General features: G+C 61.1%; 1 protein-coding gene across 2 annotated transcripts in view; it reads right to left on the bottom strand.

The window, feature by feature from the left end:
• SDK1 (sidekick cell adhesion molecule 1) overlaps positions 1 to 16,437 on the bottom strand; it is a 744,026-nt gene that overhangs the window by 54,343 nt on the left and 673,246 nt on the right. For both annotated transcript variants that reach the window (XM_027528208.1, XM_027528209.1), the window contains 4 exons: positions 11,241 to 11,435; positions 9,732 to 9,933; positions 5,873 to 5,976; positions 3,504 to 3,574 (listed from right to left, as the gene is read on the bottom strand). In XM_027528208.1, coding sequence (XP_027384009.1) covers positions 3,504 to 3,574; positions 5,873 to 5,976; positions 9,732 to 9,933; positions 11,241 to 11,435 — 572 coding nt within the window. The remainder of the gene's footprint in view (positions 1 to 3,503; positions 3,575 to 5,872; positions 5,977 to 9,731; positions 9,934 to 11,240; positions 11,436 to 16,437) is intronic.

Here is a 16,437-nt window from a genome sequence, read left to right as displayed (position 1 = left end):
TGACCTGGTCAGAGTGCATTGGCCTTGACCCCCCACTCCAGCGGGCGGGAAGAGGACAGAGAGCTGGGGCTTCTCACCATGAACCTCAGTCCTGGCCGAGCGCCAGGGGTCAGGCTGGGACCAGCTCAGTGGGCCTTCCCAGACAGGGCGGGCCGCGGGTGGGGGGACCCGGGGCTGGGGAGGGTCCACACGGACTCCCTTCCCAGACAGGGCGGGCCGCGGGGGGGGGGGCGCCCGGGGCTGGGGAGGGCCCACACGGAGTCCCGGGTCTCAGGGTGAGCCGGAGGCAGAGCGGGACTTCCACTGCCATCGTCCTGGGGCCCGAGCCCGGGACTTCCCACCACCTCTGTTCCCTGGAGCCCAGAGCAGGGGTCCCTCTGATGCCTGCTGGACTGAGTCCATGGCTCAGCGGCACGGGAGGCCCTAGAGAACCAGCTCCAGGCGCCTGCCCTTGAAGCCCAGCAGCTGTCACACCTGAGCCTGCATTCCTGCGGACATGCCACTGGATAATGACCTGCCTGCCCTGACGGGTGGGGGCGGGGACCGGCCATCCTGTCACCTCCCACCTCCCTCCGGCCGCTGCCCTCCTGTCTTCTCACTGAGGCCTGTGGACCTCACAGCAGGGAAAGGAGGCTCTGGGTGCTCAGAGCCTGGCGCCGGAGCCAGTCCTCACAGACGACAGAGCAGGCGGTGAGAAAGGAGCAAAGGCCAGGATGTCCCAGAGAGGCCAGGCCCCCGTGTCCCCTCTGACCGGAGGCTGCACCGCAATCTTAGGAAGGCGCCCTGCACAGCCGAGTCCCCCTCCCCGAGTCCACTGCACGTGATGCAATCTGTCCCTTAGGATGCTAATTTTGCTAGAAAACAGCCTCAAAATCCACTCAGAGAAGAGGGGACCAGAGAGGAAATGCATGTGAGTCACAGACTGTGTGACCCGCTGGAGGTTTCAGAACAGCCAGCTGAAATGTGATCAATTCAGAGACATGAATGCCCAGTATGAGCTGCACTCAGTGTGAACACAGAGCCACTGCTGTCCAGAATATACGCACAAATCCTCAGATTCCAACAGCACCGGCCCCCGAAAGGCACAGATTGACCATCCCACTCAGGTCAGTTCAGCTCAGTCGCTCAGTCGTGTCCGACTCTTTGTGACCCCATGGACTGCAGCACGCCAGGCCTCCCTGTCCATCACCAACTCCCAGAGCGTGCTCAAACCCACGTCCATCAAGTCGGTGATGCCATCCAGCCATCTCATCTTCTGTCTTCCCCTTGTCCTCCTGCCTTCAATCTTTCCCAGCATCAGGGTCTTTTCAAATGAGTCAGTTCTTCGCATCAGGTGGCCAAAGCATTGAAGTTTCAGCTTCAGCATTAGTCCTTCCAATGAATATTGAGGACTGATTTCCTTTAGGACGGACTGGTTTGATCTCCTTGCAGTCCAAAGGGCTCTCAAGAGTCTTCTCCAACACCACAGTTCTAAAGCATCAATTCTTCAGCGCTCAGCTTTCTTTATAGTCCAACTCTCACATCCACACATGACTACTGGAAAAATCAGTTTTGACTAGATGGACTTCTGTCAGCAAAGTAATGTCTCTGCTTTTTAATATGCTGCCTAGGTTTGTCATAGCTTTTCTTCCAAGGAGTAAGCATCTTTTAATTTCAAGGCTGCAGTCACCATCTGCAGTGATTTTTGGAGCCCAGGAAAATAGTCTGTCAATGTTTCCATTGTTTCCCCATCTATTTGCCATGAAGTGATGGGACCGGATGCCATGATCTTAGTTTTTTGAATGTTCAGTTTTGAATGTTGATCATCCTACTAAGAGGAATCAACTCTGATGGACAGCCCATTCAAGTGGGTCAGTGGCCTTGGAATTACAGGCAGTGCTTGCGTTTTTAAACAAATTACTAAAAAAGATTTACAGGTGAAGCACTTTGTTTGGAATGCAAATCTATATTTAAACGTCGTCCCTTTGTTCCCTTGGCTCTGATTCAGTAAATTACTCATAATTTTAATTATACTTCAACTGCCTGGCAGTTGACAGGCATTTATTTCCACAATGCATCATACTGACCACCTCCTGCTCAGGCTTCTTGCGATTAGTTTCTCCTGCTGGGCTCTGAAGGGGGACAGCTGATGGACAGGCACGCCCAGCACCTTCCGTGCAGCTCTCCTCGCCTCACAGGGCGTCTGGGACTGAGCGCTCGCAGCCCAGGGGCTGGAGGCGGGAGGGCTGGGTTGACAGCCAGCACTGCAACCACAGCTGCCTGTCGAGAACGGCTGAGGTGCCACAGTCCCGAGCTCAGCTGGCTACGGGGCAGCCAGACCCACGTCTGAGACCAAGCACGTACCCGGCAGAATTCAGCACCACCCAGAAGACCGTCTGCTCTTGCTCGATTGTGTTAGTGGAGAGTGGGAACTGGAAGTGCTTGGAACCTTCAGTTTCCATGTTGAATGTTCCCCATCTCCCACCAGAGATCCTGATGGAAGTCAGGGGTCTAATGGGCCTTGGATCAGAGACCTCACAGTGGCCTCAGAGGGGACCTTGTCAGGGGTCTAACGGGCCTTGGATCAGAGACCTCACGGTGGCCTCAGAGGGGACCTTGTCAGGGGTCTAACGGGCCTTGGATCAGAGACCTCACGGTGGCCTCAGGGGACCTTGTCAGGGGTCTAACGGGCCTTGGATCAGAGACCTCGCGGTGGCCTCAGAGGGGACCTTGTCAGGGGTCTAACGGGCCTTGGATCAGAGACCTCGCGGTGGCCTCAGAGGGGACCTTGTCAGGGGTCTAACGGGCCTTGGATCAGAGACCTCGCGGTGGCCTCAGAGGGGACCTTGTCAGGGGTCTAACGGGCCTTGGATCAGAGACCTCACGGTGGCCTCAGAGGGGACCTTGGAACCCTTGATTTACAGAGGAGGAACCTGGGGTCAGAGAGGCTTCTGGGGTCAGAGTCTTGCTGTGGCAAACTGGCCCGCAGGCCGAGGCCAGGCCCTGTCCCTCTCCCGGGGCCCAGAGGGCCACTCAGCCGTGGCTCCCCCGGGACAGCCGTCAGAGCCCAGCTGAAGCCTCCTGGGTCCTCATCCAGTTTCAGCACTCCGGGGAGGCTGGAAAGTGCAGAATGCCACAGCAGTGAGCTCCCAGTTCACCGGGAGGACACTTGGAAATGTCTTCTGTTCACACTGAAAGGTTCCCGTTACCCCAAGGAGCTGCCACTTAGCGACACAGAAGAGGGGAAGTGGCCTGGGATGACTCGGTCACCGGACGGGCTGTGCGCTGGGCCCACTGGCCGTCCTGCTGACCGCCCCCCACCCCAACACACTGAGCTCCGGTCCACTCTGCAGGTCACCACGGTGCTGGACTTCCCCCCTTGGAGGTCACACTCACACCACGGCCCTGCACGGTGCACCAGCCGGACTCTCCAGCCCAACCCAGGGTCGGCCGGGTGCCCGCTGAGCAAGCTCGCTGCTGCAGGAGCGGGGTTCACAGAGTACCGTGGGGTCCCCGGGCCTTACCTGCCACTGGATCAGAACAGACGAGGTGGTGCGTGGTGTCACAGACACAGAGCGTGGGGGCTCCCCGGGGACTGGAAGGAAGAGGGAAGCAGCACGGGTTAGGCGGCGAGCTTGGCCCGGCACTCCTGGGCCCGGTCCCCGCCTGCTCTCAACCAGCCAGCACGCGGCCCCCTCCTCCCGGGGACGCCCTTCCTCAGCCTGCCAGCCTGTGTCCAGGAGAGAGGGACCTCATACTGGACTGCCTCCCCAACCTCACCTCCCACGGACCCGCCCCCCTGGACGCACGCAGAGTCTGGGTCTCTTCATGGCCGAGGCGCCCGAGCGCCCCTGCAGTTCCCTGATCTCCCCAGAGGAGGAGGGGTGTCATTCTTTTGGGGTACGTGGGTCAGAGCGACTTCTGAACAGGACACATGAGCAAGCCAGGCCCAGGGCCCTTGACTCTAAACACGGACGTGACTGTCAGGAAAGGGGCGTGACTCCGGGGGCTGGGGAGACCTCTGGCCCGGCCTGGGTCCCGGTGGTGGCCCTGTGCAGCTCCAGTTTGACCCCACCCTGCTCTCTAGAGCGTGTGTCACGTCCAGCAGGCCGTGCCCCACTCTCCACCATGTCTGCCCCTGCCGGGCCTGGGCGGCCCGCTCCCAGCAGACCGACTGGCCTTCTCACAGTGGCCCCGCTGTGACACCCCGACAGAGTCAGTGTTCAGAAACGGGCTTTGAGCAGAAGGATTTAGGGCCTCTCCCCACCCGCCTCATCTGTGTGCCCTGCACCCCCAGCCTGCTCCCCACTCTGACTCAGCTGCTCCGAGCGACCCCTGCACCCTGCAGGCTTCCCCGTCCTCCGGGCCCAGACCAGGGATGGGCCCATGCTGGCCACACTCCAGGCCCCCTGCCCCAGGGGCCGCTCTCTACCCTGCCCCTCTGACCTCTGGCTGTTTTGGCTCAAGGCCCTGACCCAGCGTTCCTGCCCACGTGGGGCGGGCTCAGTACTCTCAGGATAAGAGACCCTTTCCCAGCAAACCATCTGCACGCTCCCAAGCCCCTCGCCCAGCACTGGCCCCAGCCCTGGGGTCAGCCTGGCCTGTCCTCTCCCCTGAGAGCTGGACTCAGAGACACGGGACAAAAACACAAGGCCAACCCATTGCAAAGAGAAACTGGAGTCTCGAAAAGGAAGATGAAGAGGTGATTTGAACATCAAAGGGCTGAGAGAGGCCCCCTTCTGACCGACCTGTGAGGGGCAGCGGGTGGGCGCCCCTCTCCCGCAGACCAGCTGCCGGGTTTTTTCCTTCTAAGAACTAACTCTCAGGCAAGGCGCTAACGCAGGAATACCGCGGACGCCACGGGGGACAAGCACTGCTTCTCCAGACCCGGGGCCGCCCTTCCTCCCTGGCCTCCCGCCTACGGGGTCGGGGGGCACCTCTCCAGTCAGGATCCGGGGCCGCCCTTCCTCCCCGGCCTCCCGCCTACGGGGTCGGGGGGCACCTCTCCAGTCAGGATCATGGGGCCCTGGCGGCCTGACCTTGACGAGTTCAAGAGCCAGCAAGGCCCTGGACCCCACGGCTGGTCCCTCAGGGCAGGAGGCCCCGACACCCCGGGCTGCAGAAGAGCAGAGCTGAAGCCCGGAGGCCTGGTGTGATCGTGGGGATGGGCTGGTTTGAAGGCGGCTCCACTGCTGAGTTAAGCAGGGAAGGGGGAGCTCAGGGCGGGCCTGGGGATCGTCACAGAGCACCGCCCAGTGAACTGAGGGTCCAGGTCCGCCGCCTGGGCTCTGAGCCTCAGTGTCGTGCAGCGGCCGTGCTCTGTCCTGAGCGCCTGCCTGTCTGCTGGGTGGGCCTGAGGACCCCGCCTCCCTGTCCTTCCGGGCCTGGTCTCACTGCCGATGGCCAAGCAAACTCACAAGGGATCTTCAGGCCCAATTCCTCTGAGCAGAACCAAGCAGGGGTGGGGGGTGGGTAGGGACCTGGAGCTTTCAGGGGGTCTCTCTGCCACCACTTCACTGTGCATTTGTCAAGCGGCAAAACCAGGATGGCTCATGAATGAGAAAAATGGGGAAAAGCTCTTACAATCCAGCTACCCCATGGCATCTATCTTTAATGACCCTATAAATTATTCAATGTCAGGGATGCTAATGGATCATCGGGTTTGGAAGCTAATCAAAGAAACGTCCCTCCGTTTGGAAGCCCTTGAAGTCTGATTTACAGCCCTGAGCTGTGCAGGGGCACCGGCTTCTGCTGCTAATTGAACCCCACTGCCCATGGTCGCTCCCCGGCTCCCTTGGGTGACCCCTTCCTGGTTCAAGGGGGGAATGGGCCTCTCTAGGAGCCCAGGTTTCGGGGTGCACAGGCAGCAGCGGGAAGTGGGCCCGTTGCTCACCATCCTGCAGCGTGGTGACTGCCTCTGTCTCGGCGCTGAAGTCACTGTCCCCAATGTCGTTGGTGGCCTTCAGACGCAGCTTATAGGAGGTGAAGGGCCTCAGCCTGAAACAGAAGAGACCTGTGACCATGGAGCCCCTACTTGGGGGGGCCCCCAGGAGGGGGTGTTCTGGGGCTGCATCCCCCAGGCAGCAGTGAGCTGGCCCGGGACTGCTGAGGAGCAGCCCCCAGCCCGCAGCGCTGGCTTGATGACCAGTCTAGGGGGACAGGAGATTCAGGGAGGGGGAGGAGGGGGCGCAGAACTCCCGGTGGGGATGGATCTTAGGCTCAGGGCTCCTGGGGGAGGAAGCCACCTCCTGTAATTAGAGACACTTTCGTGCGTGCACAAATTGCTGCTCTCCAAGGAGCTGGAGGATTCCTCCAGAGGCGCTAATTACCTCGAGCTCTGGCCCACTCCCCTCCCCACTCCCCCAGGGCTCCCGCCTGCAGCTCCCGTGACCTGGGGCTCTAGGGTCTGCCCTGGCCTCCTCCCTCCTTGACTGAGCCAGCCAGGGGACCCAGCGCTTGACCAGCACGACCCTCTCTAACCCCTAGGGTGGCTCTGCAGGGTGGAGCCGTCAGGATTCCCAGGTCACGAGGAGGGGACAGAGGCCTCTGCCCTCTGCAGAGACTGGTCAATGGTTGGGGTGGGAAGACAACTCTCCTTTTAAACAACCCTAAGTAAAACGGGTTGCTAGGAGTCAGACACGACTGAACAACTTCACTTTATTTTTTCACTTTCATGCACTGGAGAAGGAAATGGCAACCCACTCCAGTGTTCTTGCCTGGAGAGTCCCAGGGACAGGGGAGCCTGGTGGGCTGCCGTCTATGGGATCGCACAGAGTTGGACACGACTGAAGTGACTTAGCAGCAGCAGCAGCAAGTAAAACCAAGATGATGTCGACTGCCCACAGTGAAATGATGTCTCCCCTCGGCCCATGGATGAGACTTTAGGGACACGAATGCACTTCTTGGTGCCACCACCTCGGGCTTCCTCTTTCCCTTCCATCCATCCACCCACCCAAGTTGTCCGGATCCACGGGGGTCTTGTGTGCCCAGCACAGAGCCACACCAACAACCAAGGCTTCAGATGGACTCGTCTGCGCCGAGGACACACACACCTTCACCACGTCCCTGCGGACACCTCCCGCTCACCCCATTCAGCAGCTGCTGCTAGTCCTGCTCACGAGGAGCCGATGTGGACCCCACCTCCCCCTTCCCTCTGCCTCAGGCGGTGGCCCCGTCATCCTCTCTGTTTCCTGGACCCAAACATCCCAGGTGATTCTAGGTGCTCCCTCCCTGTCCCTTAGTCCAGACCGCCTCCAGGTTTCCTCACCTCGGTCTAAGCACAGCCCTCCTGCCTCAAACCAACCCTGCCTTCTTGCTTCCCATCTGACCTGTAAACCATTGGTTTTCGAACTGAGGACCAAGGAACCCTGAAACTCTAAGGAACCCTCTGGGGGTCCAGGGTCTCCACTCCCCCTGTGTCAACCAACAGCTGCTCCTCATGCATCTGGTTGGTAATGGCTTCTGGGAAACACTTTGTTTAGAGAAAGGATTCTGCTATCTTGAAACATTGAGGACTGTTTTTGGAAGCCGTGATCAGAAAGCTTTCCTCTCCCTTTGTTTTCATATCTTCTCCTGCGCGAGACCTCCTGCGGTGGCTCTCTGTGAGTTCACACTTGCAGGGATGCTCTTGCATCACCGGCCGGGCCTGGTGCCAGGCGGTGCTGAGTGAACGCTCGCTAGAGGGACGAATGCAGGGGGACGTTATCTGCCCCGGAGGTTTCTCGGGAGGGTTGAAAAGAGGACGCATGAAAGCCAGCGCAGGCTGGGGACGTGGTGGGGGCCCTGGAAGCGACCCTTGTGTTCAGACGCAGCACTTCGGCCACCTGTGCGCGCGTGCTCTGTCGCTCAGTCGCGTCGGACTCCTCGTGACCTCGGGGACCGCGTCTAGTGCGCTCTATTTGGGACACGGTAGTGCACGTGGCCTACCACGTTACATTCAGCACTTCGCTCTTCTCTGAGGATTTTGGGAACTGAGGCCAAAGAGCAGGCTCTTTGAAGACCACCCTTTCTTTCCTGAACTCCGGGGTCTCAGGGAGTCGGGGGCACATCACGGGCAGTGAAGGATGACTTGACGGCTGGATGAGCGCGCCCGGGTCTGAGACGGACGGGCTGGGGCCAGGGGACCGGGAATCAGAGCTCCCAGCCTCGCCCCGCGCTGAGCAGACTCCCTTCCTCTAGAGGACCCACAACTGTCCCTGGGGGCCACGGAGCTGCAGGACTTTCTGTCTCAGCAGGAAAGCCCTGCCTGGCACCTGGAAATAGGCACAGAATGGCTCAGAAGCCACGAAAAGAGCAGCCAGCTCATTACCCTGGAGAGGCAACAGTGGCTACTGAGCCCGGACAACTGGTCTACCCTCTGCCCCGAGCGCTTGTCGTCACCACCTCCCTCCTGCCCACTCGCTCCCGCTGCCTCCCTGCTGAGTACAACAAAACTTCCAGGACCACTTGGAAAACGGAGGAGGAACAAACCCTCTGGTTTCCCCCAGCTCTGCTCTGTTCACTCCCCCAGCCCTCCTCCAGCCTTGGCTTTGAAGAGGGCCAAGCGGGAATTCCGATGCTGGCCCCACCTCTCCTAACTGGGGCACCTCATTTAATTTCTCTGGAGTCTCACTCGACTCATTTCTGGAAATGGAAGTGATGGTATCTGCACTTCCAGGGGAAGTTCTGTTGCACAGCCTGCCTCGAGAAGTCTGGTCACACAGCAGGCGCTTAATAAATGTTCCTTTCTCTTTCCTGTCTCCCCATAGGCTGCTGGAGAGTGCACGTTCAGAGGAGCAGCAGGGCCCGTGGTCGCTGGGCATAGCAGCCGTCACTGGAGCCCAGGCGGTCACCGCCCTGTTCCTGAGGGACACCCAGCTGGATGGGAACGTAACCCAGCACCCAGCACGGGGCTCTCGGGAGCCAGGAGAGGAGCCATGGTCAGCTAGACAAGCAAGGGGCCTCCTCTGCCCTCCTAGGAGGTCCTGGCGAGGGCTCTAGACCCACAAAGACAGGGGTACCCACTGCTGGGTACCCTGGAGTGTGAGTCCGTGGAGTCAGGGGGGGAAGGACAGAGGTGATGTTGGGCGTCTCCCTGGGGCCAGCCTGGACCACCGCCAACCCCACAGCCCAGGGCTTATGTCCTGGGGGACCGTCACTCCCCAGGCCTGCCCATCTAGATGGTTCCATCTGGAGGAACCTGGCAGGCAACTTAACGCCCCACAGTCCTCACCTCCTCCACCACAAAGCGGTGCGGCCAAGAGAAGAGGCCGGGTGGGATCAGGACAAAGCGAGCCCAGGGCCTCCTCCCACCCAGCGGTCACCAAATGGCTGGCTCAGGGGCAGCCCTGCTCCTGCCGTCAGCCGTCACTGCGGAGCCACGGACGGCAGCGGGCTGAAGAGGTGTGCCTTGCTGACCCAGGCCGGGGCATAGAGGAGGGTGGTCTCCCTGACCGTGACACTGGCCTGTGACATGGTGCCAGGGGCAGGCTGGGCCTCCGTCTGCCTCGGGGACTGGGGGGGCCCCCGCCCCCGTCACCTCGTTAGATCCTGGAGCTCGGGGGCGGGGGCAGGGCAGACAGAGCTCAGAAGGACAGGCAGGAAGAGGCCGGGGTGGGCCTTGGGACTCCTGGGTCCCAGCATGGGAGGGCCAGCCAGAGGGCAGATGCGGGCTCACAGCGTGGGTCTCCCTACTGGGAGGGTGGGAGCTGGCGGGGGGAGCGCAGGGCAGGGCCCCCAGGGGCGGGGCAGGGCCCTCCCCACCCTCTTGGTACCTTTCGACGACACAGGCCGTGGCCTCGTGGCTGATGGACGAGGAGTAGGTCTGCCACTGGCCCCTGGGGAGCTCGCGCAGCTGCAGCGTGAAGTACCGGATCGGGGAGGCGCCGTCGCTGCCCGGCACCCACCGCAGACACAGGCTGCGCGCCGTCACGTCGGCCTGGGGCACCTGGAGCTCCCTGGGGGGTGCGGGCCGCTCTGCGACAGAGAGAGGACGCCAGGTCAGGGCTGGGGGCACCTCGAGTGGTTCCGGGGGGGCTTGGCGGCTGCCCGGGGCGCTGGCTGTCCAGCTCAGACAGCCAGCAGGCCGTCATCCACAGTCATGTGAGGGTCCCGGACTCTGGCCGGCCGGACCTGACTGGAGACCCCCGTTTAGTCCCAGAATGCTCCACTCTCAGAGCAGAAACAGGCAGGCTGGGGGCCTGCCACGCTCCCCGGGAGCACCACCAGGCGCAGGCACCCTGGACGGCGCTGGGAGCTCCTGGCACCTCCAGGTTTCTGCCGACGCTCTCCCTCTTTCCGATTTTGGGTCAGTGCCTCTTTAACCCTGGTTTGTGCTCCCTGGACATCGACCCGGGCCTGAGACCATAAAGGTTGTGGAGCAGGTGGCCTAGGGGCTGCTCTGAGCCTCTGGGGTAGGGACTGGGGTGCGGGGAGCAGGGCCGGGACCCGTTTCTGAGTGGGGGTCACTCGCCTGTTGCCCAGTCTCCTCACCCCATTGACATCAACAGAGAAGCCCCACGGGGCAGGAGTAACTGTTGAACTGTGCATCGTGACGAGTGCGGGTTCTGATCAGGACATGTGGGGTGAAATGACGCTGCAGCTGATTGCCGGCCCCAAGGGGATGGCCGCTAGGGACCCGGATCTAACTCCCTTCCCTGAGGCCCACGCTGCGGCCTGAGAGCCCGAGTCCCCTCCTGGGCCCACGGGAAGGGGCCTGGCTCTCTCGGGCCCCTCGCTCAGCCACGGGGGCTGCAGGGAGGCAGGGGCACTTGGGGGCTGGAGGGTGGAGAACAGGGCTGCTCCTGAGGGAGTTCACGTCTGCGCCTCACTTAAGTCACACCAAACCTTGAGCAAACCTGTCCGTTTCCTGCTCCTTCAGCAGGGGCTGCGTGGACCCTGAGGAGGAAAGCAAGAATCGGGGCCTGGGGCTCTCGGTCGCCTTGTGGTGGGAGCTGGCCTAACTGCTTCCCGGGGGCGGGGGAGGGGGGCGGTGAGGAGCCGGCAGGGGGCTCTGGCACCTCTGGTGGGAAGGAGGGGAGAAGGGGGAGGGGCAGGAGGGGCAGTCTCTCTCCTTGAACCCCAGACATCAGGGCTGAGGATGTAGGCCTGTGGCGAGTGTCAGGCTGTGTGGATCACCTGTGTGTCCAGCTCCAGGAAGGACTAAGGAGGTGCTTAATAAACTCGCAGTTCACACAGCCACCCCCCACCCCCTACCCCCTGCCCAGGCACACCAGGCCTCTCCCCACTGCTGGCCGACACTGAGTCGGGCCTCTGGGTCTCACCTCTCTTCTCGGTGGTGATGACCGTGGCCTCCAGCGGCTCTCCCCAGCCCTGCCTGGTCTTGGCCGACAGCCGGAAGACGTACGCGGACTCGGGGGCCAGCTCGGTGGCCGTGAACTGCCTCACGGTGGCGCCGACCTCCACGGTGGTGAAGGTGTTGGGGCTGCTGCTGGCCAGGCGGTAGGCGATCTGGTAGCCTGGGAGAGCAGGGCACGAAGACTGCTGGTCAGCCGTACCCCCCTCACAGGGAAGCCCCCAGCCCCCACCCGGGACACCCCACCGAGCCCCGGGTTTCTGCGCTGTCTCCCTCTCCCAGGCCGGCATCTGAGCTGCAGGCCGGGCCCTTGAGAGGGAAGCCAGGCCCAGGGATGAAGGGGGCCTCGGGGCGCTAGGCCCCCTCTGCATCCTTTGCAGAACTTGACGCGAGCACAGCTACCTCCTCCCCGAGGCCCGGCCGGAGGACACTCAGGGGCAGCACAGAGGGTGGTGCCTTCTCTGCCCCCGCCCCCACCTTCTAGCAGCTCTGCCCTCGACCCCCAAGGGTCTCCCTGCCTGGAATGCCCCTCTCCCCGGAGCAGGCCGCCCTGGAGGCACTTATGCCTGTGCTCAGGCCCCGTGTGTCTGCTGTCTGTCTGTCTGCACACCCCTCTTCCTCCTGCCACCCCAGCGCTCCTGCTCCCCAGAAGCCTCACCCCCATGGCTCTGAGCAGGTGGGGTCGGGGGCTCCCCCAGGGACAGCTCTCCCCGCAGTCAAGGAAGCGGGAGGGGGCTTGCACATCAGCTCCAGGCGGGCCCTCAGCTCAGACCGTCTCTCCGAGTGCCCTGATCATCACGGGCCCATGGCTGCTCAAAGTCACGTCATTAAGGACCACGTCATTAAGGACCATTAAGGACCAGGCCTCTGCATCTAAAGCGGCAGAGGACTTGCAGACCCAGCTCTGAGACACCCGGACACCTGGTGTCTGGAAAAGGAGGGCAACGTGGTCAGCATGCCCACCTGGGCGAAGCCCTCCTCCTGCACACCCAGCAGTGAGCACCCTCTTGGAGGGAGCACCACCCTCCCCCTTGCTCCCTCAGCCCCCCTTGCCTGTCACACCGTCCTGATCAGTTACGTCATTGCTCTCCTCCCCATTACTCTGTAGAACATGTACATCTCTTCTCTGTTAACCCCCAGCTCTCTCCTGAAGCTCAGTCACTGCTGCCAGTGACGTAAGCCGCCTTCCCACACCAGCTGCGACCTCAGGGCTTCTGCTCCAGCCTTCATGTGCCATATTATTATTTGTACATTGTCGGGATTTGCGAGGAGACTGAGGCGCAGGGTGAGGCCTGTGTTCAGCAGATTTAGAGGGGCACCCGGGGAGATCAGACGCGGGGGGCGGGCAGCGCCATCCACGCGGGCACATGGTTCCACAGCAGCTACAGCAGGTCTCATAGGGGACGGGGGGGTCTGTGATGGGACACAGCCAATGACCCGTGTCCACCTGGCCACCGGAGGAAAGTCAGCCTGTGCCCCGTACGAAAGTAGCTGAACTACGGCAAGGAATTAAGGAAAGGTATTCTGCAAAGAATTGATGCTTTCGAACTGTGGTGCTGGAGAAGACTCTTGAGAGTCCCTTGGACTGCAAGGAGTCCAACCAGTCCATCCTAAAGGAGATCAGTCGTGGGTGCTCATTGGAAGGACTGATGTTGAAGCTGAAACTCCAATACTTTGGCCACCTGATGCGAAGAACTGACTCATTTGAAAAGACCCTGATACTGGGAAAGATTGAGGGCAGGAGGAGAAGGGGACGACAGAGGATGAGATGGCTGGATGGCATCACCCACTTGATGGACATGGGTTTGGGTGGACTCCAGGAGTTGGTGATGGACAGGGAGGCCTGGCATGCTGCAGTTCATGGGGTTGCAAAGAGTCGGACATGACTGAGCGACTGAATTGAACTGATTCTGCCAAGACAAACTGAACTTTATGACCAAACGCAAAGACTACAGAGGCAGACACAGAACACCAAGAACATGATCAAACATAATATTTTAAAGACCTCAAGAGGGAGGCGTGTCCCCAGGGTGAGTGGGCTCGGCCACTGAAGAAACACCACGCCTCGTGAAGAAGGGACTCAACCCTACCCTCTGCCCTCAGAGAGGCAGAAAGGAACTCTGTGTTAAAAACAGGTGAACATATGCACTCCTGGGGCCTGGGCCCTGTGTGTGTGCACACTGAACTTCTGGGTAGCTCTGGGCTGACCAGGTTTCTTTTGCAGCTTGTGAGAAGGCATGGCTACACCTGAGACGGCCGGGGGAGCAGATACCACCTGCCCAGCGCCTCCCAGGCACGGGGCCCGCAGGAGACACTGCCGTTAACACGAGGCATCCCAGGGCCCCCCACCCCTCACGGCGCCCACCAGCCGGCAGTCGGGCCCTTCACGTGTCCCTCTGTATTTCAGAGAGTCACGTGTGATGAAGACGCCTTGATCATTCAAATCACCTTCTGCCGGTGAGCCTGAATCAATGAGGATTCAGATGTGGTTACTGATGTGCTTTTGCTATCGTTTGTTCTTGATCACATTTCACTTCTGCTCAGATTATCTGCTGCTGGAGTTAAAAATCCTGGGGTGAAACCGAGATTTTGTTCAAAGGCACGTCTTTGTGAGCTGCGATCCAAACGGGACCCACTGATTGCCCCCTGGGTGGGCTCAGGTCTGCCCTGCACCCCTACTCCCCGCCCCGCCCCTCAGGGCACGACCCCGGGGTGACCCTCGACCTCACCCCCACCTGCCCGTGTGGGCTCCGTCACACGGCCCCTCACTCACTCCTTGTCCTCTGTCTCTTTTGGACTGATGGGGCGTTTCTGCCTAGCCCCGAGGGCTCCAGGCGACCCCGGAGAACCACGCGAAACCTGGGCTAGTCTCTGATCCAGGTCACAAGGAGCACCTGGGAGAAAATGCCTCCGCCCTGGAGTCTAGGAGCACCTTCCTCTCTAGGAGCACCTTCCTGTCCTTTGCCCTAGAAGAGGGACCGTGTCCCTGCCGTCCTGTTCTGCGGTGCCGTGACCATGAGGATGAACGCCCACACCTCACCTCAACACAGGCTCGATGAGCAGGAGAGAGCCTTCTGTACAGGAGCAGCCAAGAGCTACTGCGGAGCACTGGCCCACACACTCGGGAACACGGATTGGGAGCGAGGCAGGACGGGGGTGTTTGCACAGAAAAGGCTCGTTATCTGGTCCCAGGTCCAGCAAGCTCAGAAACAGGAGCTGAGCCTCAGCGACAGGAGGTCAGAGGGTGCGGCCACACGAGGAAGGAACGGGGATCTGGGTCCCTGGGTGGAGAGGAGAGGGCCGGGGGCAGCCGCGGTGGAAGGTCCCCAGGGGGAATTAAGAGGGGCATGACCACGTGCGGCCCATGGGGATGCAGGGGGAAAGCAGTGGGCTGCAGAAGCCCGAGCAGCTCGAAGTCACCCGGAAGATGAGGACACGTCGCTCGTCTAGAAAACCAGGAGGGAAAGAGGCGCGCGCCACAGGCTGGAGGGTGGGTTCCGGGCCACCCGCGGGGGAGGCCAGGGCCGGGAGAGAGTCGGAGAAGGTGCAGCCAAGGACGGGGTGCCTTTGCAGGGGGTGGGAGGGGGGCATCTCGGTCAAAGGAGCTGACTGTGGAGAGACCCCAGAGCGACTCTGGAGAGTCGAGGGCGGACCTCCTGGGTGGTGGCGAGGCCTTCCCAGGACTGGGTGGTTCCTGGGTAGCAAATGGTGTCTGCTTGAGAGTTCCGTCCATTGTCTGTTTGGGGACCATCCTGGGCCCCGAGGCCAAGGCTGTGAGGAGGGCACAGGGCTGCTGACCCCCTTGCAGGCACTGTGGGTGGCGATGGTCCCTCAGCGCCCACTCCTGGCTCGGGAATCCACAGCGGCTGAATCTCCCAAGGGGGAGCGGGCAAGCATCAGCCTGGCCCAGACGCTGCCTGGGTCGCTGGTTTTACAGCTTCTCCGTGTGAGGCTGGGGGTCAGACAAACCCAACAGAGCAGCAAACCACGCGTTTGCTAACACAGATCCTATTCAGCTGAGCCCCTAATTCTCAGCAGAGTCCCGCACACCCTCGTGTAACAAGCTAAAGGTCAAGGTTCAGCCCCCATGGGCAGGCTGACTTCTAATTGCATGGAGGTGGGATCCGGTCTGTCTGGAGGGACAGACCCTCCCGGTCTGAGGAGCACACGCGTCACTCGGGCTTCGCAGCATCTGAGCGACTGTGGATTAGCTGCAAACGAGGGGGGACGGCCGCTCTCGGGTGGCTCCCACCGCACCCTCCAAGGAAGGCTCTAAACGCCTCGAGCTCTCCCGGTAAAATATTTACGCAAATAAGCAAGTGTTTCTCCCTGTAGGCGCCTCCAGTATTTCACGCTGCTAATCTCTTTCGGAAATGAAAGAACATGTTTTGATACAGATTACAAAAGCTCTCGCCGCAGAGGTGTTTATATGCTCAGAAGGCCACGCCGCCGGAGTCGGGACGCCGACTCTAGGTCCCTGCACGTAAAGCGAGTCTCGCAAAAAGATGTTTTCCTTCCTCCCCCGTGAATGCCAATCTGAATCTTTAGAAACTGTTTTCCCGTCTTTCCGCAGCATCTACAATTTGCTGCACTGGTGGTAATAATATCCGGGTGACAGGTTACCCAGACAATGTTTGTTACAATTACCGCTACACGCCTCACAGCCCCGGAGGGCGTCGGGGGAGGTGGCGAGCTGTGTTATGCAGCCTCGGAGTCCCACCCCCTCCTGACCTGGGGTTTTGTGATTTTCAAGGACCCCTGGGGACTAGAGATCTACGGCCAGACTTCTCAGCACCCCCGGGGGCATCCCGTAACCTGGCGCAAAGGCGCCTCTCAGCAGGAACCTTCCGTTGTGGAGCCGCCAGGGCGATGGAGAACGAAGCCCCGCCACTCGTCCGTGATGGACACAGAGAAATGCCGAGTGCAGACACGCAGCGATGCGGAGGAGACCTCTCTGGTCCGAGAGCAGGGAGGAGGCGCTGAAGGCCCACAGTGCCCAGCTGGCGCTGACCGGCACTGGCTGTTCTGGGTTTCCGGTGCCCTGCACGATACCCGGGAGGTCTGATCACCGGTCCCCCTGAGGTGGGCAGCCCTGGCCCAGAGGGACTACGTGACTCCTGGGAACGGAGCGAAGGGGCTGCTGAGTTACCCTCCCCGCCCAGGCT

The sequence above is a fragment of the Bos indicus x Bos taurus genome, chromosome 25 (genome assembly GCF_003369695.1).
Source record: "Bos indicus x Bos taurus breed Angus x Brahman F1 hybrid chromosome 25, Bos_hybrid_MaternalHap_v2.0, whole genome shotgun sequence".
Taxonomy (NCBI): Eukaryota; Metazoa; Chordata; class Mammalia; order Artiodactyla; family Bovidae; genus Bos; species Bos indicus x Bos taurus.
This window is presented reverse-complemented; position numbering and strand designations above follow the sequence as displayed.